Raw genomic sequence first — 23445 nt, 5'->3', positions numbered from 1 at the left:
TTAGGGATAGGAATGGCGGATCTTTAGGGATGTGTAATCTTTATTTTCTCTATATAATGGAAAGACTCTCACTTTGAGAGGCATTCAGCTGAAAATTGACAGTAGTAACTATAAATATATTGAAGTGCTTTCATGCAGTGGCTTGGTGTTTATGATGGCATACGATCCTGGCTATAATATGACATTATGGAATCCTGCAGTTGGAAAATATTACAAACTCATTCCAAATTCTCTTCTCAGTCAAAAGTATTTTAATCCTTTTTCGACATCTCCAGTATTTGGTTTTGCCTATGATTTTGTGGCCGAAGATTACAAAGTTTTATGTGTACATCTGTACTTGAAAAACGATAGTCTAAGACATCCACGTTACTTTGTTGAAGTATACTTGGTTAAAAATCAATGTTGGAGAACAATTCACAATATTTTTCCTGGTCCCTCTGATCCTTTGCCACCGCACATATACCATGATCAAGTTTCATTAAACGGTGTTATTCACAGAATAGCATATAACTGGACAATACACATGATTATATCTTTCCATCTAGCAGACGAAAAATTTATTGTAACGCCAGTGCCAAGTACATGTGGGATAAAACCGACATTATATGCATTGGGTGATCGCGTCTGTGTTCTGGCAACTGTTGGTGAGGAAATTTTGATTTGGTCGCCGGAGAAAGATAGTAAAACTGTCTGGAATTGTATCAACAAGTTCCCTACTTTAGTTTCACTTATTGGAAAGCCTAGTCATTCGCAGGTAACTTCATGTGTGTTAAGGACAATGGGAACATATTATGGAGAAAGCTCGAGGGTCCTTTTATTGAGTATGACGTACGGAAAAATGAATATACTGAATTTAAGGTGACACAAGTTGGGGACTTTATTGCAAAGAAGGCTTTGTATGTGGAAAGTTTAGTTTCCTTGAAGATTCCGTGGGATTAACAAATTCCAACATAATGATATATAGTTTTCCAAATATGTGTTTATTAGGTAGCAGTTTCTAGTATTAATTGAAGAACATTGCTATTGTTTCTGTTGAAGTAGCTTATATAATTTGTGTTGTCCTTTTCTTTAATTAATTTGTGAATATATAATGGTATATAGGAGTAAGATTTGAATTTGATGTGGATCAATTTTTATGTAAAATGTGATGGTGAATTTCTACGCAACAAGTCATAGTTATCGTCAGGATTTGGTCGCATCACCATCTGTTGATAGACAGGGTACAGTCACCAAAACTTAATGTTACCGTGAAAAACTCTTTGTTCAATGGAGTAAAAATCCACAACCTTTCCTCATAGAATTTGCCTAAAGAACAAACTCCACTAAACTCAAGTGGCCTTTAGATTACAACTACATAATCTAAGGGACTAACTGTAACACAGTACTCTGATCATCAATTACAAAATTTGTATAAAAACAAGTAGGTTATAACTCAAGAACAAAAAGACTCAAAACTAATTTCAGCTCAACTCAACACTAATAGTGTTATGATGTTTTGACCAATAAGAGAACATTTTGTATCAGATACATATATGTTATACATATTCTCCCAGTCTTATATTGTGAAGGTGTTCGATTGTATATATAACGAGTTTAATAGACTGTTTGATCTATCTTTTGAGAAGCTAAGAGTAACATTTTTCTCCTTTCGTAAAATAAAGTAAATTGGTTAGTCCTAAAAAAATGTCTTCATCATTAGCCATCTTCTAAAATCACATAACTACGAAGGGTTTAGTTCACAGCCAACTCTAAATATTATACAAAGCATATATTGAGTTTATTTGACGTAGAATCTCACTCAAACTTTGTTCATTACTCCTTCCATACCTTTTTAGTTGTGATGGTTTCGTTTTTTCAGAGTTAAACGATAAGAACTTTGATTAATATTTACGATGTATTTTTTCATCATATTGTCATGCAAAAAAAGTTGCAATTAATGTAGTTTTCGTATAATTGTTTAAATCTAAATTTTTAGTTTAAAATATCAAATTAATGAAATCTAATTTAATTTTGAAAATAATCAAATTAACGTTTAAAAAACGCATCATGACAACTAAAAATAGGATTATAATAGTCAAATTATTAAACCATTATTTGAAGCATTAAAATAATTACTTAAATTTTACTTACTGTACTTTAAAACAATAAAAGTAGGGAAATTGCATAAGTACCCCCAGCCTATGCCCAAAATTTCTGAGACACACCTAACTTTTACTAAGATCCTATTACCTCCGAACTTATTTTATATATAATTTTCTACCCCTTTTGGGCCTACATGACACTATCCTTAAAAAAATTGTCAACACGCGCTGCGCCCACAAGATAGTGCCACGTAGGCCAAAAAGGGGTAGAAAATTATATATAAAATAAGTTCGGAGATAATAGGACCTTAGTAAAGATTAGGTGTGTCTCAGAGATTTTTGGCATAGGCTAGGAGATACTTATGCATTTTCCCATAAAAGTATAAAATTATTTTAGTGTAATTATATATTACGTACGTGTGAATTGGTAAAAGCACATAAAAAAATTCCAATCAACAAATAAAAAAAGTCTCGATATATAAATAGCAAGGTGGAGTATTTATTCATCTTCTTCTTTCTTTTCCTCAACAAAAAAATAAAAACACTCTGTTTCTTTTCTTTTGGATAAAAATGAGGACGAATTTTACTGATGAACAACTCATGGAGTTTCTTGTCAAATCTTTTACACTTCAGCGTTATGACGACCTAGAAATTGGATTTACAGACTTGTATGGCGATGAGAAGCTATCTGAGTCATTCGGGACGAATGATGCTACTGATTTTTATGTCCTCACTCTGTTAAAGAAAAAGAAAGAGAATGGTAAGTACTTCAGCAGGGCAATTGGAGGCGGCTTATGGAGAGAATTTGGCGGAGCTAAAGAAGTTTATGATAGGGAAGGATCACAGATTGGCATTAAGAAAAGATTCCGCTTAGATGAAGACAATCATGTCTGGACTATGAAAGAATATAGCCTTACTGAAAGTAAACGAAACGACTTGAAACGAACTAGTGAATTTACAGCTCATGACGAATTGGTTATGTGTCGCATTAGGAGGAAGGCCAATTATCTTGTCAGTTCTTCGTCACAATGTCAAGGAACTGTGAAATCCTTCGCTCAAGAAAATCAAGATTTGGGTCTAATTCCATCTGATGACATAAAAGAATCCCAATTGCCTGCTGCAATTGAAGAAGAATGCTCTGTTTCTGTGGTTCATTCTGTTAGTAACTCGCAAATGTGACTGCCTGCTGCAGAAAAGAATGCTCTGATTTTATGGTTCATCAAGAAACTCCCTCTGTTAGTTTCACCTTCTGAGGTTCATCAAGAAACTCCCTCTGCAAAAGAAGAAGAATGCTCTGTTTCTGAGGTTCATCAAGAAACTCCCTCTGCAAAAGAAGAAGAAGAATGCTCTGTTTCTGAGGTTCATCAAGAAACTCCCTCTGTTAGTTACATCAACTTCTTACATTTCTTGTTCATGTGTATGTCTCTCCACTGCTATCTGTAGGAGAATTTAGTTGCAGCTACACTTACTTTAGTATTTTCGGTTCACAACTTTGATCTTTTCATCATTTTTCAGTTAGTTGCGTGAAACTGTAATGGCAAATTCCAAGTCTTAATACAGGTTTTCATCTACAAATTATTTCTATTTGAACTTCAAATACTTTATGTTCAACTCAAATATTGTTCCTAAGCCTATCGTAATCACCCCTCCCTCCCCAAAACTGCTACAGCGTTTTATACACAGTTATACCACTAAGTCTAACAATAATCAATAATGCAAAGAAAATTGGAGTTTGGAAATTTGATGAGTTGTGGTGAATGTAAACTAGAATGGATGCAATGACGAAATGAAGTCTTGTTAAACAAAACTATGAGGGAGGTGATCAACTGTTACTGAAACTTGTTATCACCAAGTCCAACTCCAAAGGGATGATGTACATAAAAAATCCATCTTCTTTTTTTGGGATAACAGTGGTGTCCGAGTCCGAACCAGCTTACATGACTATTCTATTAGGTAACTACTACCGTCTACCTCCCCATCAACACAAGTACCCGCGAATATTATTTCTGCTAGGATTTGAACCTTGATCTCCGAAATTTGCACCAACTTCATTAACAACTAGAGTGCCTATTAACAAGAATATCTGCATTAGGCTTCTTCAAAATCAAGTAGTTTAACTTGTAAACAAAAACAATACTTGTGCCAAAGACAAATTTTAAAGTTCTGATGAACTTTAGATAGAGAACAAAAGGAGAGATGGTACTGAAATGAAGATTGAATCTTGTATGACACTTTTGTAAGCTGTTTAGTGAATAAAATGAGTTACTTTCTTGGGATTTCAAAACAAGGAAAAGAAGACCCACCGTGGATGTTGCTGTTAGAGTATAGAATATATATATATATATATATGCAGCGGAAGCATAATTTAGGATCACGATTTACATATTAACATGATAACATAAATTCACAAAACTTTAACCTTTTAAAGCTTTCATACAACTGATTTAAAAGCAAGGAATTCAGAGCTCTGATCTTGTACTATTTCGTGATTATGAAACTCTTGTGTGGGCAAAGGATGATTTTCACTTATGAAAATCACCTCGTAGAATTCTCCATAAGAGAGGAAGGGGAAGAGGGTTAAAGCTCATAGGCATTATAAGCATTGGGTGATCGTGTCTGTGTTTTGGCAACTGTTAGCGAGGAAATTTTGATTTGGTCGCTCGAGAAAGATAGGTGGAATTACATCAACAAGTTCCCTACTTTACTCTCACTCATTGGAATGCATGATTGGTCATCAGTAGGTAACTTCTTCATATGTGTTAAAGAGAATGGAAACATATTATGGGGGGTTCTTTTATTGAGTATGAAGTGCGGAAAAATGAATTTAAAAGTTGGGGACTTTATTTCAAGTAAGGCCTTGTATGTGGAAAGTTTAGTTTCCAAGATAAGTAAATCAACAGATAAGTTTGCTGCTATACCATTGCAGCAGTAACATGCCTAAAAAATAAGCAGAGGATTTTCCTCTCTTTTGCCACTTCCTAGATGAAAAACTAGATTAAAGGGAACCTCTGTAACTTACAATACAGATAAAAAGAGAGAATACTAAAGTGAGTTAACATTTCACAAAAATTCTGTACAATTTGGAATAGTTTGTTCCTATTGAACACTATTTTTATCTTGAGTCTCTTATTCTTCCATCCTTCAAGAATAGAAGATAACATTTGCCACTTCATAAGTGAGCCTGAATATCATCTCTTTATATATATATATGTATCTGATGGTGATCATCTCATCCAAAATCTGATTTTGGTTTGTGTCAGCCCCACCCAATTAATATCTAGTGAATAAATGTCATATCCTACTTGATCAGATTGTTGTGGTGACATATTCCTATACTAAAATGAAATAAGCAGATAATAAGATAACATAAATAAAGGCATGGTCTATGAATTATTGATCGTGGAAGGAGAAAAAGTAATGAAATGAAAAATGACACAAGAACTTGAAAATACATCAACTCATCATAGAGTGAGTTGCGGTAAGTATTGGCTATCCAGCTCCCCATTAGACTTTCACATCATTACTTAACGAACTACTCTTGTTGACAGATTAAAACAAGGAGATCAGGTCACACCCTTTTGCAAATTTGTTGATTTTCAATGGAAGGAAAAGGTAAAACTCATTATATAATATCTCTGTGGATTCTAAGCTGAAAGGTAACAGAAGAAATTAGTGGATTCATTATTAGGTGACACTTTTACATTGATCACCCCAGTACGGATTCGCTATAGCCTATATATAAGAGTCGTCTTAAAAACAAGTTACGGTGATAGTCAGACAAAATCAGGGTAGAAATTCAACATCATATTTTTACATTCAAATCTTGCTTGCTACTATATATATACCATTATCCACAAATCAAACAGAAACAATGACAATATATAATATTCTTCTATTAATACTACTAGAAATTGCTACCTAGTCAATCCCACGAAATCTTCAAAGAAACTAAACTTTCCCGGTACAAAGCCTTATTTGCCACAAAAGGCGGAACTTGTATAGACTTAAACTCAGTATATTCATTTTTCCACAGATCATACTCAATAAAAAACCATTATGCTTTCTCCATAGTATGTTCCCATTCTCCTTAACAAATAGGAAAGCACCTGCTGGGCGGTATTTAATACCTCTAATCGGTAAATATAATATAGGCATTCCAATGCGTGTGAGTAAAGTAGGAAACTTGTTAGATACAATTCCACCTATCTTTCTCCAGCGATCAAATCAAATTTTTCTCGCCAACCGTTGTGAAAACACAGATGCCATCAACCAATACATGTAATGTCGGCTGTTTCCCACCACAGGATTGAATAATGTCATACAATAGCCAAGATCGTATGACGTCATAAAGATCAAGCCACTGCATGAAAACACTTGTAATGAAAAATAGTCACTAAAGTATTCTGGGATATTCAGATACACAACTTTTGAATCAGCATTAATTGATGCTTCCGTTGACACAATTTTAAATTTGCGTGTTCCTTCTCTATGTTGAAGGATTGAATTAACCAAGACAATTTTTTTACGACTAATATCGATAGACGATTTATGTAGATGTGACTTGATGAAGTCGGCGTCATCGATACAACCATACCATGATTTGCAACAACTTTTGAATCGTGTAAGAGATTTCACAGGAAGCTTAAAGAAGATGGAGTTGACAATATCTCCAGGCAAATGGGGGAGGCCATCCATGTTGGTGATAGGTATTTTTTTGTTTCTACGCTATATAATAGTACAATTTAAACAAACCTAATTCAACGCTAATTCTACTCCAAGTAGTAGAAGGTAAGTTGGACTCTACAATTAAATTATGAGCTTGTTTACCAAAAATATTAAGTATTCCAAATTATATTATGAGCTTGTTTACCAAAAATACATTTGTATTTTCCATTCCTCAGTTATGCATATTTTACTTCATCAATATTACAACATGATATTATAAAATTATGAACAATGGCCCATCTTTATGCTGACAATTTTCTTTCAATTGAAAAAGATTAAATTATAGTCTTTCAAAGTAAAACGTTTGATTTTTTTTAATAGCCATTATAATTGCAAAGTTCAAACACACGTCTAAGCTTCAAATAACTTGAAGTTTTTTTTTGTGGTGATAAAAAAACGAATTGTATTCCCCTGTTATCTAATAGGTTACCGCTCAAATATCCCGAATTTGCCTATTAATATTGTGAACTCCATCCTACTAGAGCTTTCCGTCAAATTTCTTTTACGGTTCATATTACATGCAAATCACGGTGTTGTTCCATTTGTTGCTTAATTTACATGATTCTTTCGGTATAGATATGGTATGGGGTAATGTGAAATATTTCATGTTATTTACTACTTTACTCCTATATAGAAGTGGGAGTTGAGGGGACTAACACAGCAATAAAAATTGTACAACAAGTTAAGAAATGTGTCTAACACAGCAATAAAAATTGTATAACAAGCTAACTAGAAATGTGTACTATAAAGTTATACTATTACACAACAATACAAATTGTACAACAAGCTAAGAAATGTGTACTATAAAGTTGTACTATTAAACACACGTGTATTGCTCTTCCTTTTCCACACGTAATGGTGATTTCTCTTCATCGTCTTCTTTCATCCTCTCCTCTCACTTGGTAATCTTCCTCTTCAATCATTATTATTCACATATTTTCTATATTTGAATTGTCACATTGAAGTTTCTTCATGTGTTTCTATAGATAAATTATTTTTCTTTTCCATTTTGCATGAGTTTGAATTTAAAGTTTCACGATTTGATGAAAAATTTCAGCTAATTAGCATGTTATTACTCAATTTTATGTTTGGATATACTTTTTTGATGAACTTTTTTTTTTTATTTAAGTATTTTATTTGCCTGTGTCTTCAAAAAGAATTGGGAAGCATTGTATTTCTCTCTTCAATTTCCCTTTTAAAAAATAAATTAAAAGACCATTGGTCATTAATGTGCAAAAAGTTACAATATGAACTTGCCATTCCAAACTTGGTACATGATCATAGAGGTGAGACTACACTCTATTCCTACACAAAACAAGTGATAATTGGTATTTCCCCTTATGTATTTGTACTTTCGGAATTTTTTGTTGCAGGAAAATTTTGCATTTAATTGAGATTTTAGAAGAATGACGAATGAATATAATTTTCAGTTTGATATAAGTGAAGATTATGGTACTTCTTATTTTAGTCCAATTTTATTTAATTTAATTTTTCGTTCTTAGTCCATATTTGTTCTCCTAAACTATATTGCCCCTTTCTTCTCCTTTAATTTCTCAGGTTTGCTCCTTTATTCTATTAAAATTTTAATACTCTTGAATACTTATAGGTAAGCATTTTTTATTTTTTTAAAATTATTTCTTTCTGAATTCTCTTATATGTGCAGATACATGTTAGGTTAAATGCCGAGTACTGTGAATCATTAAAATAAAGTTGTTAGTCATCACACTTGAGTATGAATGTAGGTTGAATTCCACTAATGTGTTAATTTCTTGATTTTTCTTTAATGTTTTTGTTTAGTTTCATTTACTTTTGAGCTACAGAATTTTTATCAATATATCATAATAATCGATCTCATTTGCACTGTGACTAGAGCCCTTAATGCATATACCACTATTCATTGTAGATTTATTTGAACTGTATTCTTCAGTGTGAAATTTGTAACCATTTACAACATATCCATTAAAGGGTTGAACCTTATGCAATGGCCCTTCTGCAAGATCTTTCATGAATTGATTGGTAATGCCGGATGAAGGACCACGTGCCTATTGACACTATAAGTAATTAGATATACATTAAGATTATATTAATTAACTATAGAGATTAATCTAGATCTATTAGTACTTACGTATTGATTAAACCAAGACGCAAACTATGTTTCAAGTTTAGCATCAATATCACTATCTTGAATACATGGTTGTATTTGTCTCAAGGTATCCTCATAAATTCGGAAGAAAATAAAGCTAATTTAGGTCAATACCTTCAAATGTAAATAATATTTATATCTAGATCATGATAATTAACTTACTTTATATATGGTTTCACTTCATCACAATTCAACAAAATATATGTCCGAACTGCATGATATTCTCTATCATCTAACCTTCTTATTTTCTTTTTACCAAAACCACAACCAACATGCTTGAAAACGGACAACATTTCAGGATGGTCCTCTCCAACCCCACCATCATCCGCATTTCGTGGGACTTTTCTATGTCTTGTCGAAATGTGTGACTCAAAGTAGTCCGCACAAAGTGTTGATGATTCTTTAACCAAGCATGCGTTGCGTATACAAACTTCAACTCTATTCTTATTTTTGATATCATACTTCACCTCATGGAGCTTCCTTCAAACATAAAGTAAGTATGTCAATCTAGTATCACTGGTATATTTATATATCTTATGATATATAATTAACTTAAGTTACCTTTCACATGGATACATCCATCGTTCTTGAACTGTGCCTGCTAAACGTGCTTCATAAGCTAAAGGGATAGGAAGATGTTCCATAGAATCCCAGAAGCTTGGAGGAAAAATGTGCCCAAGCTTAGTCAAGATGAGAGGAGTATTTCTCTCTAATTGTCTCATGTGTTCCTCAGTTATTGCGGTAGAAGTGAGATCTTTAAAAAAAAGACTCAACTCTGTCAATGGTTCCCACACATTTCGTGGAAGCAAATCTCGAAATGCAATAGGTATGAGCCGTTGCATAAATACATGACAATCATGACTCTTCATACCAAAGAGTTTAAGCTTGTTCATGTCAACACATCTTCCCATGTTAGACACATAACCATCAGGAAATCTCAACTCTTGCAACTACTTACAAAGCATTTTTTTAGCATCATCATCTAACATGTAACAAGCTTTTGGGTACTTTTTAGTAGTTACATCCTGATGTAACTCTAGACGATTTTGGCATTGTCCTTTGTTTTTCCCTTGACATTCATGATGGTGTTAAAAATGTTATCAAACACATTTTTTCTATGTGCATCACATCAAGGTTATGCCTAATAAGATTTTTTTTAGTAAAGCAAGTCCCAAAATATACTTCTTTTCTTCCAACCACATAAGCCACTCTTTGAGATTCTTGCACTCACCTTGTCAGAACCAAGTTCTATCACTTTCATGAGTCCCAAATCCTCAATCTCCCTAAGTATTTGTAAACCTGATTATTCAGTAGATGCAACCTTATGTACTATTTGACCCTTCTTGAACCACTTTTTATTTTTTCGCCATGGATGATCTGGTGGTAAGAACTTTCTATGATTGTCAAACCATGAGACTTTTTTACCATTGGATAATGAAAAAGCATTTGAATCTTTCATGCAATAAGGACAAGCTAATTTTCCTGCTGTATTCCAATCCGACAACATTGAGTACGCTGGAAAATCACTTATTGTCCACATCAATGAAAATATTTTTACTTGAAACATCATATGTTTGGACTCTCACCTCCCATAATTCTTTCAACTCTTCAATGATGGGTTGCAAAAAAACATCAATTTTTTGTTTTGGATTTTTTAGACCAGGTATAATCACAGATAAAAATATGTATTTATCCTTCATGCACATCCAAGGTGGTAAATTATATGGTGTAACTATCACAGGCCAAGAGGAATATTGTTGGTCTGATTGACCAGATAGTTGAAACCCATCAGTACAAATCCAATCTAACATTTCTAACTTCAGATGCAAAATATGGATACACCTGATCAAAATGCTTCCAAGCAGGAGAGTCTGAAGGATGACGCATTACACCATCTCTTTCATGCTTTGAATGTCGTCTCATATGTTTTGCTGTCGCATTAGATGCATACAACCTTTGTAGACGTGGAGTTAAAGGAAAATAATACATCTTCTTATAAGAAATATTAGTTTTCTTCTTGGAACGTTTATGTTTTGATCTCTTAAATCGAGGATGAGAGCAAAATTTGCAATTGATTAGTTCATTGTCCTCACGCCAATAAAGCATACATTCATTTTTGCAACAATCAATCTTCTCGACTGGCAAGCCTAATCATCTCATTTGCTTTTTAGTACCATAGAAGCTATCGATCATTTTGTTATCACTTGCCATCAATTTTGATATAAACTGACATAACTCATCATACAACCTTTCTGAAAAATGATGTTCTGCCTTAAGATTCAACAAACGAGCAACAACAGACAATTGTGTATGTCCATGTGGATTTCCCATCAAATCTCTTGTTCCGATGCTTTGATCATATCATAAATATGTTGTGTTGTTGGATTTGGGTCCTCTTTCACGTTACCATTAAAAGAAGGCCCAACAACATCAAAAATCATTGACCAAAATGCATTATGGGATTGAGGATTCACGATTTCACCAGAAGCTTCTTCTTAATGATCATTAAGCACACTTGGATTTGAAATATAACTTTCTCCACGGTGATACCAATGATAATAATCTGATACAAGCCATAAGTTTCTAGATGTGTCATAACTAGGAGTGGCAAACGAGCGAGTCGAGTCAAGTCAAATATGAGTCGATCAAAAAACGAGTTAAATAAAAATGGATAAGTTATCCGACTCGACTCACATTTTAAATGGGAAAAAACGAGTTACCCAATGGATAATATGGATACCCATATTTACCCATATTATAATAGAAATCTTGTTAAAAGCTTTAAAACAAAAAAAAAATTAAAGTTTTTTTTTATCACTTCTCTCCACCCCTACCAGCCCCCCCTACCCCCCTATCCCAAAAAAATGTAAAAAAATACCACCCCACCACTACCAGCCCCCACCCCTACCACCCCCCACACCCCATCCCAAAAAAAAATTAACAAATTTTAAAAAAATTTCATTAAAATTTTTAAATTTTTTTTAAAAAAAATTACCCCCCCCCCCCCACCCCATCCAAAAAAAAAATTAACAAAATTTTAAATTTTTTCATTAAAATTTTTTACCCCTACCCCCTACCATCCCCCTACCCCCTCCACACCCCATCCCAAAAAAAAATTAACAAAATTTAAAAAAATTTCATTATTTTTTTCTAAAATACTCTTTTTAAAAAATTAGCACTCCACCCCCTACCAGCTCCCCCACACCCCTACCCCTTATCACCCCCCACCCCCCCTCCACACCCCATCCCCAAAAAAAATTAACAAACTTTTAATTTTTTTTAAAATACACTTTTAAAAAAATTACCACTCCACCACACACCCCTACCCCCTACCAGCCCCCCCTTCACACCCCATCCCAAAATTTTTTTAACAAATTTTAAATTTTTTCATCAATTTTTTTTAAAAATAATTTATTTTAAAAATTACCATCCCACCCCCTTACCAGCCCCCTCCCCCCCCTCCACACCCCATCAGAAGAAAAAATTACAAAATTTTAAATTTTTTTCAATAATTTTTTTTAAAATAAAAAAACATAAAAATATACCAACCCACCCCCTACTAGCCCCCTACCCCCTACCAACCCCCCACCCCCCTATCCCAAAAAAATGTAAAAAAAAGTTTCATAGATTTTTTTTTTTTTGAAAAAAGACTTTCTTACTATCCCTCTCTTTATCACTTTTTTGTTTGTTTGTGTGAATGCACATCTTTTACCCATTTTATCTATTTAACTATCCACTTTTAAATGGGTAATATGGGTATTACTCGTTACGTTTTTACCCATTTTTAAATGAGTTGGATACCCAATCCATTTAAAATGGATAAATATGAGTGGATACCCATATTAATTACCCATTCTGCCACCCCTAGTCATAACTGTAAACTCATCCAAAATATTTTTATTTAGACACTTATGATGATTACAAGGACATCTTAACTTCTCACCATCCATGCGCTGTGGATGTCTTTTAGCAAATGCAACAAAGTTCTCAACTCCATCAATAAACTTTGGATTTATGAATCCATCTTCCAGTATTCTAACATACATCCACCCACGATCAGAGCTACTCGTATTATATGCTCATACACAAATAATAAATGTGTTAAAACTTACATGATGACTACTAATATTTATATGACACTAGAAACTAGAGGTAGCAAAATCTAATGAATTCAAATTCATGAACAATCAGTTAATCACCAAAAGTTATATTAGTTAGTGTTATACAATTTAAATGTACACTAGAAATAGTGTATTATTTTATTTTAAATAATACTGCATGTCAACGTGATCATGTAAAAACAGATATGCCAAAGATGTATTCAATTAATAAGCTTCATTCTACTCGTACGACACCAATATTTTTTTTAGTGATTTAATTACTAAGAACAAGAAACTAACCTTTAGCAAATGTGATAATACGTTTTGTATCCTACTTGGGCACATAAAATAAATGCTTTAAGATGTAAATTATCCTCTCACCTAACTTAAGCAATGATAGAAACACCAATGTAGAAATCTTCTAGTAGCCAATAGACATACACGAACTACCTGAAAAAGTTTATAGAACAAAAGAGAATGAGATGAGAAGTGATGTAAAAGAGATTACTTTCTAATAAATTAAAAGCACAAGTTGACGAAAATTCTTTTTTCTCTTTAGATTACACATAATTACATTGTTCTTTAAGAACAAACAAAAAAATAGGTGTTTAGTCATTAACAGAGTGACATTTGAAAACAAAAAATAATATTCATGAAGTTGAAAAATTGTATTGAAAATTAAAATTGTGTTTGAACATGCATTTGACTTGAAAAAAAAGAAGTTGAAGTTTTGTAAGTGAGTGAAAAAATTTCAGTTCTTCGAATTTGAAACATTCACCTTCAAAAACCAACCAAAAATCATTCCAATCTATAACCAAAAATATTTTTTGAAAAAAGTTTGTTACCTAACAGGGCCTAATAAATGCAACAAGAGAATGCAATTCATCAAAATTGAAGGCCAACCATACATATGAACCTTAGATCAACATTGACAATTCCAAATTTGTTTACAGTCCAAGAAAAACATAAAAAATATAAAAATATTGGAAGAACAACAACACTATAGAGAAGATACCAATCATCAAAAAAGTTGTGAATTTTAGCACATCAATGACAAAATATAATTGCAACATGCCTTCACTAAAGCTTGTTGTATGTGTAAATCTTATCCAATATACATTAGAAGAGCGAAAATTTACGGTAACCCATATGAATACAACACACATAAATAAAACTTAAAACTTACACCCAAATCAGTTAGGTAAAGGATCCAATTTAATAATTTGATGAATACCCATAAAAAAAAGCTATATAATAGTGAAGAGTATAATGGACCCAATATCAAAAACTAAAAATTATTCACTTTATAACATCTATTCAAGAAAAATGGGGACAAATCTCAGCAAGAGTATAAAGAATCAAAAAATTGTTCATCGTAGATAAAATAAAAAGAAAAGATTCACACCTATGAGCAATATAGCAACGAATCAAAGATTAGATGAGTTCAAAATCACAACTACAGTGTTGAAAGAGTGAGAGGTAGAAGAAAGGAAGAAGAACACCCATTGTAGTTCTCTGACTTCTCTCTAGAACCCTAATTTTCTAATGAAATAAAGGAGTTAAAAGGTGGGAAAACTAAAAGTGCTGAAAATTTTGGGGCAAAGTTAAAAGGTCATCTAACATATTTTAAAATTTTCGCAGAAAAAATAGTTCATTAAGTTAAAGATTATAATTTATTGTCTTTTTATTAAATTGAGACGGAATGTAAATCCATCATAAATTTTGTGATGAATTTGTGACAACATATATTCATTTATTTTTATTTGCTATAATTTTGTGACGGAAATGTTCTGTCACAAAACTTATATTAAATATTTGTTACAAATATGTCACAAATCCGTCACTATCAAAATTTTAGTAGGTAAAAAAAATTCTTTAAATTTTTTTTATTTAGACAAGATTTAATCTGTCTCAAATCCATCAAAATTTCGTGACAATTTGTGACAGACTTCTCCGTTACAAATATTCCAAAAAATCCCAAGATTTATTAGTTTGGTTTGATTTAGCAATTTAAATATTCGACACAAATAGTTTGGTTTGATATTTGAAAAAATTGAACCAACCCGAAAAAATCCGAGGTTGAAAAACTCGAATAAAACATAAGTTTTATAAGTTTGGTTTGATTTATAAATTTAAAAATTTAAACAAATAATTTGGTTTGATATTTGAAAAATCTCAACCAACCTGATCATGCACACCCTAATTAATGGAATAAGAGATCATAAGTTCAAGATAAATTATTGATTACCTTAATTCTTATCATATGTTTTGATATAACTTTAATTTTTTTGGAACTATTTTTAGAATAATTGTTATATTATTTTCACACCACTTTATGTGTCGATCTCGTGATAAAATAACAAAATGATCCATTTGTCCTTCTCCAAAGCTTTTATCTCAAATTCTTTTCTAAAAGAAACAGTAGGTACGTTTACACAAGAGTTGTTGTGTAAACTCTTTAGGGCATAAATTCACCCGTGGAGTTTATTTGCATCGATCAATCAAATAAATGCTAGAATTTTCTTATCAACCAAGTTATTCGAAGATTTATCTTATTCTAGAAGAGAAATTTGATTTTATTCACTTGCACACTCATTTTTATTTGAATAAATATTCAAATAAAAAAAAGAGACTCCCTCTTAAACTTATCTAAAGTTAAAAAATTATACCAGCTATATATACTAACTTCTACTTTTGTATTGGTTTTAATAAGCAAATATCGCAAATAAGAGTGACACACTGTAATTTTTTATTTTTTTTTATAATTATAAGTCAACTATATTTAGATTATGCCAGATTGAAAATTAGATATGATTTTGCTTATGATTGTTAATTACAATCAACGAAGAATAATATTATGTTTTAGCGATTTAGGTTAAATAAAGCATAAAGTTCTTATGTACTTTTCACAAGCTGAAAGCCTCAATATTGTAACTTAATCTGAACAAATTGTTTAATTACTCATTGATCAAATGGCTGCTTATTTTTCATGAATTTATTAATCACATTTAATTTTATCTGAATAATTAGATTGTACAGACACTCTGATGTACTCATCACCCTATTGAATTTTTTTTGTTTTACATCTTGCAAAATTATATATTAGCATCAAATTTAACTACAAGAGAAATATAATAGCATTTGGAAGGTCGTAAATGTCCATTAACATCTTATTCTATTTATTTATTTATTTATTTATTATAAGCATGAATGAGTACTCATTTAATAGAATTTCATTAAAATAAGACCCTACTTTGAATATTCATTCATAGAGTTTAGTCAAAAAGTTGTAAATTGTTTACTGCCATAAACTTAGCTTGTAAATTTTTTTGTTTTAGTTTAAAAGGTAATTTAGTGTAATATAATTTGAAGGCTATTTTTGTAATTCAACTAATGAAGCCGTTAGTATCTTGATTTTTTTCTTAAAATGGAAAAAAATTGTCCTACTAGATTATTGTACCTTGCATTTCATTCTTGACCAAAACAAAGCAAATAGAATATCAATAACAAATAATTAACAATCGTACCTTGCAATTTTTAGCATATAAGGGATATATGTCAACCAACATGTGAGTAGAGAAGTGGAAGTCAGATGTCCCACAAAATGTAAAAGATAGAAAAATATCCAAATTATCATCCATCAACGTGAAAGGCAAAATTAAATCATTGATAATACAATCCATAAATAACTCTTTGTACAATAGATTATTATTGTATTCCTATAAATAAAAATAAAAGTGGGACTCGGAGATTTCTTCAAATACTAGTAAATATGAGACTTCAAGGTTAAAACATAAAACATTAAGGGTGAAAAAGATATTACAGAAACTATTAGAGAGGTGGCAGGGCAATATGTTGAATTAGTAGATGAAAAAAACGTGATACTTAAAAACAGAATTTCCCACCAAAAGTTGCAGTGAGCTTCAATTTGAGATGAGCACTCCAACTGATCAGAAAGAAGTTATGGAGAAAGGAGAAGCCTCCACTGATCAGAAAGAAGTTATTATGGAGAAAGGAGAAGCCTCCACTGATCAGAAATACAACGATTGGATTGCAAAAGTCGATGACATGGTGGAATGGCTCTACGATTATTGCGACACGCATTTCCGGCCAACTTTAGAAGAGAAAATCGCTGATATGGAGTACCAAATCGGTATGTGTATCCACGCCCTCGATTCAATTCCTCAAGGTAAATTTCTTTTATGGATTATCCAGAAAAAAAAAAAAAAGCATTCAATTCAATTTCTCAAGTAATCATGAGAATGAGTTTAATTGGTACAAATTCGTGTAGAAAAGAGGCAATCGGAATTTGAAAGTGCAGTGTTTGAGCTTACAAAAGGAAGATTGTATAATTCAATTCCTGGTTGTTACAAGGAGGAGGCAGAGCATCATCTAGTGAATGCTGTGAGTGGAAGCAGAATTACATGGTTTGAACTTGCGCGTTTGGTTTCCTTCTTACTGTTAATTTTATCTTCCAGACTAATTTGGTACCGTATCTGCTGGACGCTTGGGTTTCCCTCGGCATCTGCTTTGCCAAGAAAAGAGATTACCCTAGAGCTAAACACTACTATCAGTTTGTCCTTACAGTGGTAATTTCGATGCTTCTTCGGTTCTTAAATTATCCGTTCTCTAAACTTTAAACATTACCTTTATTTGATAGATTATTCATTTTTTATCTGATTTAGAAAGAAGACAGCATGGTTTTACGGCAACTTGCAGACCTTGAACTGCTGTATGCACGGGGTGAATTTAGTCCATATGGTGCGATGCTTTTGATTTTTTTTTATTTTTTTTCGTAATTTACTTTTCTCCAAGGAGAATCTCAAGTATATTCATTTTTTTTTCTTAGTGGTTGTTGTTGATCTGTTCATCTGATTGCATATCCATTTCACAGTTGCTGATAATCCACCACATCATATTGACGAATGCATCAAATATGCCCAAAGGGCATTCGCTCTGGATGACACGGATGGATCTTGTTTATGTAAGACTGAGAACTGAATCTAGTTAGTCACTCTCAGCTTTGTCAATTTTCCAAATGTCTTACTTAGTGTTCATCAATGATTGAGTTCACCCGTCCCTTATTGTATAGCTATAGTTAGAAGTAGCATATGATTACGTTAAAGACAGATTAGGTGCAGAAATTACACATTTTGGTACATGGAACCATGACATAGCATATACGCAGTAGGTAGAATTTTATTAAGTGTATGCTATACTTATGAAAATGTTCTAGTATATCTGCAGTAACAAACATTATGATAAATCCAATTTTCAAGTACTTCACGGAGCTTTTTTATCTGGTTGTAGATATCTTAGGAAGTGCATATTTCTCTTCCTTTATTCTGGATGGAGGATGGAATCACGATAATACTCTAAGGTCATTAGAAGCTTATGAAAAAGCTGTAAGTAATTCTTACAATCTTGTCTCTGTATATTTATTTCCCTTTATTTTAACATGAAATTAGATATACAGTATTAGCTCCCTGTGAGTCTGGCAGGCCTTGTTTTTTTATATACTTGGAAGTTTCTTCTGATACTCTACCCCGTTTCAGGAGAAAACTCATGAAATGAAGTCAAACCCTGAGCTTCAATATGATTGTGGCATTGTAAGTTTATGAAGAAAAACACTGCTTTTTACTGATAAACTGTTCTATCATATAGGATTTTTCTAAACACAAGGTTCTCAATTGTTGCTAACTATAGCCTCATATTTTTATGATTTGTTATTAAAGAATCAGAGTTAGGAAAGCTAAGACAAGAGACCTTGTATCAAGTTGTACATTATGCAGCAAGGAAGGGATATGTTTGCAACTCTATGTTTTTTCTAATTTTATTATTCACTTTTACACCGACTTCTTGTGTGAATCACAGATAGACCTTCATTCATCATCTTAAAGGTTGCAGAGAATGGCTCAAAATAAGTGTGGCTGTATCAGAATTTGAGAATCGTTAGGATTTATGTTGATATATAAAGATCCAAAGGAATGAAATCACTCAAGAAGAAGACACTGGAAACTTAAGAGATAAGACAAAAGTCGGTAAAATAAAGGAAAAACACATAATGTGAAATAGAAGAATTCTTTGTAAAATAGGAGATACTTTCACAGGATGTACTAAAGGAAGCATAGGTAACTTCACAGAGAAAAACAAAGTTGTACGTGAAAACAGAATCTTATAATTACTCATTGAATTAATTACCTTTTTCTAGTAGTTAAGAATCATGTCTCCTGGAGAGAAAAGATCCCTTTAATAAAGATCAGTAAAATGAGTATTACAAGATATGCAGATATCAGTGACATGTTGATTGTGTTTGGTACGAAATAATCTATCTAGAAGAACACATGTGTAAATAGGGAAGTACAACTTTGAATTAGAAAGACGTCTGGTTAAAAAGAACTGGTTCAGCAGTGTCTGCCAGACTATGTGAAAGCTTTTTTTCTGTGCTTATTCTTGTCCAACTTTTTCAAGCTCGAAAGTTCATATGCTTAGTGAAGAAAGAACCAAAAATCTCTAAAATAAGGTCACCTTTATTCATTTCACATTTTATGTTTGCATATATCATGATATCTTAAATATAGTCTTCACTTTCCGCTTTTTTAAAATTCAATGCCATGCTGAAAATATGTGATATTTGTATATTCAGGTGAATAGATTTCTGGAGAACTACAACAAGTCCCTCATTTGTTTATCAGATGCTGCAATAACGGATCCTTCTCTTGATGTGTTACATCAACTGAAAATGACGGTCCAGCTTCTTGACAAATTAGAAGGATTAGTTCAGGTAAGATTATTTGATTGTGGTTATTTTATATAAAGGATCTGTAAGTGATATTCTGATCAGTTGCATTAGGAACGGCATGGTTGACGACATTAGAAATTTAGAATCATAAGGGAATTCTGTGTGATCAAAGGTGCATTGTTTCCAGTTATATTCAAAGTGCAGGCCAGTGATAACTATTTACAAGAGGTATTCAAGGAGTCACCCTCCTTGCTATTGCACATCTAACTTGTCAAACTCCCAACGTGACATAGTGCAGTGCTTTGATGTGATCACATTTACCTGTTTAAACACTGATTTCATCATCAGAGTTACCAGGGAATGCTTTCTGTTTCCTGATTTAACATAATGTATGATGAGATAGTCCTTTAAGATGGCTTCTGAGATAACCAGTCAATATGTACAAAATTTTACACTGACAACCTTTGGGCAACAAGTACTAATAATAGCTAGGGGGACAGACGTAATATAAAATTTGATTTTATGGTATGACAGGAAAACACCAAAAAATAGTCATGCTTTTCAATGATTTCTAAAATTGACTTAATGTGTAGGTTTGAGGCACAGTTGATTGAATGATTTTTGGGAATATTTCTAAACAAATAGAGGCTAGGAAACTGCAATAGGAAGCTATAATTATGTGGAATTAAGAGTTATTTGGATAGGAATATTCAAGTTGGGTGTCTAAGTTAGTAATTCAATTTGTATCTTTCTGCTAAATAGATAGAGTGATCAACTTGGTAACTCTACTGTGGCTGCCCCAGAAAGCTTGGTTCAGTTTCTCCTACTTTTGAAGAATTTTCTTCTGAGTCCTTTTCACTTACTACTACATAAAAATAAGTTTAACAAAGAGAAAAGGAAAACATATCACCACATACAAATAGTTGCAGAAGGTCTCAATGCACAATAAAGGTATCGATTTGGAGAAAAGCTTAACCATCTAGCTTAAGACATATCTAGAAGAAAAGTAGATGAGGTAATTACCATTTCATGTGCCCTTAAATTGTCCAACGAGTTGAGTGAGCAGCAGCATAGCCCTGTATTGACTGAATAGTGCGTGGGGTAACATTTTAGTTGTTTCTTCTGCTTTCATTTCTTGATTTTTTTTCAAGAAACAGGAAAGTTATGATACAGTCTTCTAAAAAATAATGCCTTAGATTCTTAGTTTTTAAATGTCTTCTTCTTTTGAGCCGTTAAGACATCATGAATGAGATTGTGAAGGATGCATTTGAATAATGTGATCCTGCTTTTCAGGGTAAGAGTAATGACAAGAGTAAGGGGAAGATTAAGGGAAAGAGTAAAGGAAAGAGTAAGGGGAAGAGTAAGGGAAAGAGTACGGAAACGAGCTTATCTTCCCTGATCCAGTCACTTGATACTATTGATTGTAAGGCTTTACATTATTCTTGATTTAACTGTAAACATTGATTTATCTATTTAGTTGAGTTAATGTACTTTCTCGCAGTGAATCCTTCATACAACAGAGCAACTTTGGATGTCTTAGCTGAAGGCCCTAACAAAGGGCTTGCAGTTATAGGAGCAGTCCGGTGCTTGGTTAAGTATGAGTATAGCACTCCATTGTAAGTAACTTCATCTTGGAGGAACCCACATGAGTTGATCATTTTCAGCATTTCTTTTAAAAGTGGAAATTGGAAAGTGGAAAGTGACAAGGCTGAGCAGCCCTACTTAATGCTTAAATACTTATTTCTCAGTGTGCCTTATTCTACAGATACCATGTGCTCTGTGACTCCAATGAGAATAGTTTTGTACTTACAGTGTTTGGCATACAGAAGGAAGCGGTAAGCACCATTTTATGTTGTTTTAATGTTTCTTGGAAATCAACAGATAAATTTATCTATCAGTTTGCTGATATACTGTTGCAGCAGCAACATGCCTAAAAAATAAGAGAAGGATTTTCCTCCCTTTTGCCACTTCCTAGATGAAATATTAGATTAAAGGGAACCTCACTTTTTTTTAATATGTAATTAACACTAGAGATAAAAAGAGAGAATACTAAAGTGAGTTAACATTTCAAAATATTTCTGTAAATTTGGAATAGTATGTTCCTATACTATACTATCGAACACCATTTTTATCTTAATTCTCTTATTCATCCATCCTTCAAGAATAAAATATTACATTTGCCACTTAAATAAATCATAAGTGAGCGTGAATATCATCTCCTTATATATGTATCTAATGGTGATCATCTCATTCATAATCTGATTTTGGTTTGTGCCAGCCCCACCCAATTATTATCTAGTCTAGTGAATAAGTGTCACATCTTTGAATAGTTATCCTACTTGAGATTGTTGTGGTGACATATAGCCTACCATATTCCTATACTAAAATGGAATAAGAAGATGAAAATAGCATAAATAAATCTTTTCTAGGGAAGGCATGGTCTAAGAAAAGTTGATTCTGGAAGGACAAAAAGAAAAATGACACAAGAACTATGAGTCATGACAATACTGGTTAACATCAACTCATCATAGAGTGATTTGCTGATATTTAGTTGCTGTAAGTATTGCCTATCCAGCTCCCATTCGATTTTCACATCATTACTTAACGAACTACTCTTGTTGACAGATTAAACAAGGAGATCAGGTCACACTATTGGAGCCCTTTTGCAAATTTGTTGATTTTGAATGGGAGGGAAAGGTAACCTCGTTATCATCTGTGGTATTGCATTTTCAATGCTATTCCAAATATGTCTTATTGCTTTCTCTATCAGTTTTCTGTGAAAATCACATATTAGATGTGTTATATCCCGTCATTTTGTCTGTCAACTCCACCTTATAACATCTCAGGGCATGGTGCACTTGAGCCACTAGCAATGATAATTTGATTTCTTGATTGCAACTGTTTGGAAGCAGAGGGAAAATGGAGTCATTTCTTGCATTTTCTGAATTAAGTAACATTAACAAGTTTCCAAATGACTATTTTTGGCATGTAAGGAATTGGTTACCTATGGTTTAGTGGTAGAAGAATAATAATCACATTAACTGTTTGATTTACAATATTCTGTCAGCCCAGTTTTGCCACTCCTCACTAATAATTGTTATTTTTACTGCAGCACTATCAATTCACATCTGTGCGAGTTAATCTTGTGGAACAGGTCCTTGTAAATGGAAATGCTCTATCTCCTAGTTTTGCTATACGTCAACCATTACGATTATACGCATAACCTTCTGTCAATGTCTGTAAGATACCAACATTAATAAGTGGGATTCTTCATATACTTAACTAGGCAAAATACTCAAATGCTTGTTTACTACATGTGGCAACTTGATATGAGATTAACTCTACTGCCTTATATTCATCTTCATTTGCAAAATTTAGCTTTTCTGCAATACTTGTGAGAGTAACTCGTACATTAGTTCTTCCATGAAATAACATCTCTCTCAATAAAAGGAGCTACCTATGTGACCGTCCAGCAACACGTCACTTATTTTTATAAACAAACTAGTTCTGAAAACGTGGATTGCGCATTTATTTTACGATACTTAATATAAATTTTATATTAAAAATGACGACAATTTTAAATGATATATATTATTGAACTTTCTTTGTGCTATAAATAAAAAGCAATTATACAAAAAAGAAAAAGAAAAAAAA

The 23445-nt window shown here is 32.5% G+C and overlaps 3 protein-coding genes across 3 annotated transcripts; all 3 read left to right on the top strand.

Moving 5' to 3' along the window:
* The first annotated feature begins 154 nt into the window (after positions 1–154).
* On the top strand, positions 155–939 carry LOC125825174 (uncharacterized). Its single transcript, XM_049504507.1, has 2 exons — positions 155–754; positions 859–939. The coding sequence occupies exons 1-2, from the start codon at positions 155–157 to the stop codon at positions 937–939; spliced, it is 681 nt and encodes a 226-aa protein (XP_049360464.1).
* Positions 940–2651: 1712 nt separating this feature from the next.
* Positions 2652–3608, top strand: LOC125825173 (uncharacterized). The gene is made up of 3 exons (XM_049504506.1): positions 2652–3239; positions 3306–3440; positions 3525–3608. The coding sequence occupies exons 1-3, from the start codon at positions 2652–2654 to the stop codon at positions 3606–3608; spliced, it is 807 nt and encodes a 268-aa protein (XP_049360463.1).
* Positions 3609–16982: 13374 nt separating this feature from the next.
* Positions 16983–23164, top strand: LOC125825202 (uncharacterized). The gene is made up of 13 exons (XM_049504536.1): positions 16983–17238; positions 17341–17453; positions 17528–17638; positions 17735–17792; positions 17944–18033; positions 18360–18454; positions 18605–18658; positions 19696–19833; positions 21085–21214; positions 21293–21407; positions 21557–21626; positions 22417–22488; positions 22904–23164. Exons 1-13 carry the CDS (start codon positions 16983–16985, stop codon positions 23012–23014), a joined length of 1413 nt encoding a protein of 470 aa, XP_049360493.1. The 3' UTR covers positions 23015–23164.
* Positions 23165–23445: the final 281 nt, after the last annotated feature.

The sequence above is a fragment of the Solanum verrucosum genome, unplaced genomic scaffold (assembly GCF_900185275.1).
Source record: "Solanum verrucosum unplaced genomic scaffold, falcon-dt-bn FXZP01000113.1, whole genome shotgun sequence".
NCBI classification, from domain to species: domain Eukaryota; kingdom Viridiplantae; phylum Streptophyta; class Magnoliopsida; order Solanales; family Solanaceae; genus Solanum; species Solanum verrucosum.
The sequence above is the reverse complement of the archived record's forward strand: the minus strand, read 5'-3'. Positions and strand labels throughout refer to the sequence as shown.

Excerpts from the sequence above, each read along its gene's own strand:
- LOC125825202 (XM_049504536.1), top strand. The coding sequence starts at position 16,983 with ATGAGCACTCCAACTGATCAGAAAGAAGTTATGGAGAAAGGAGAAGCC. Across the intron at positions 18,455-18,604 it reads TAGAAGCTTATGAAAAAGCT|GAGAAAACTCATGAAATGAA; the intron begins GTAAGTAATTCT and ends ACCCCGTTTCAG. Across the intron at positions 19,834-21,084 it reads AATTAGAAGGATTAGTTCAG|GGTAAGAGTAATGACAAGAG; the intron begins GTAAGATTATTT and ends CCTGCTTTTCAG.
- LOC125825174 (XM_049504507.1), top strand. The coding sequence starts at position 155 with ATGGCATACGATCCTGGCTATAATATGACATTATGGAATCCTGCAGTT. Across the intron at positions 755-858 it reads GAAAGCCTAGTCATTCGCAG|GTGACACAAGTTGGGGACTT; the intron begins GTAACTTCATGT and ends ACTGAATTTAAG.
- LOC125825173 (XM_049504506.1), top strand. The coding sequence starts at position 2,652 with ATGAGGACGAATTTTACTGATGAACAACTCATGGAGTTTCTTGTCAAA. Across the intron at positions 3,240-3,305 it reads CTGTTTCTGTGGTTCATTCT|AAACTCCCTCTGTTAGTTTC; the intron begins GTTAGTAACTCG and ends TGGTTCATCAAG. Across the intron at positions 3,441-3,524 it reads AAGAATGCTCTGTTTCTGAG|GAGAATTTAGTTGCAGCTAC; the intron begins GTTCATCAAGAA and ends TGCTATCTGTAG.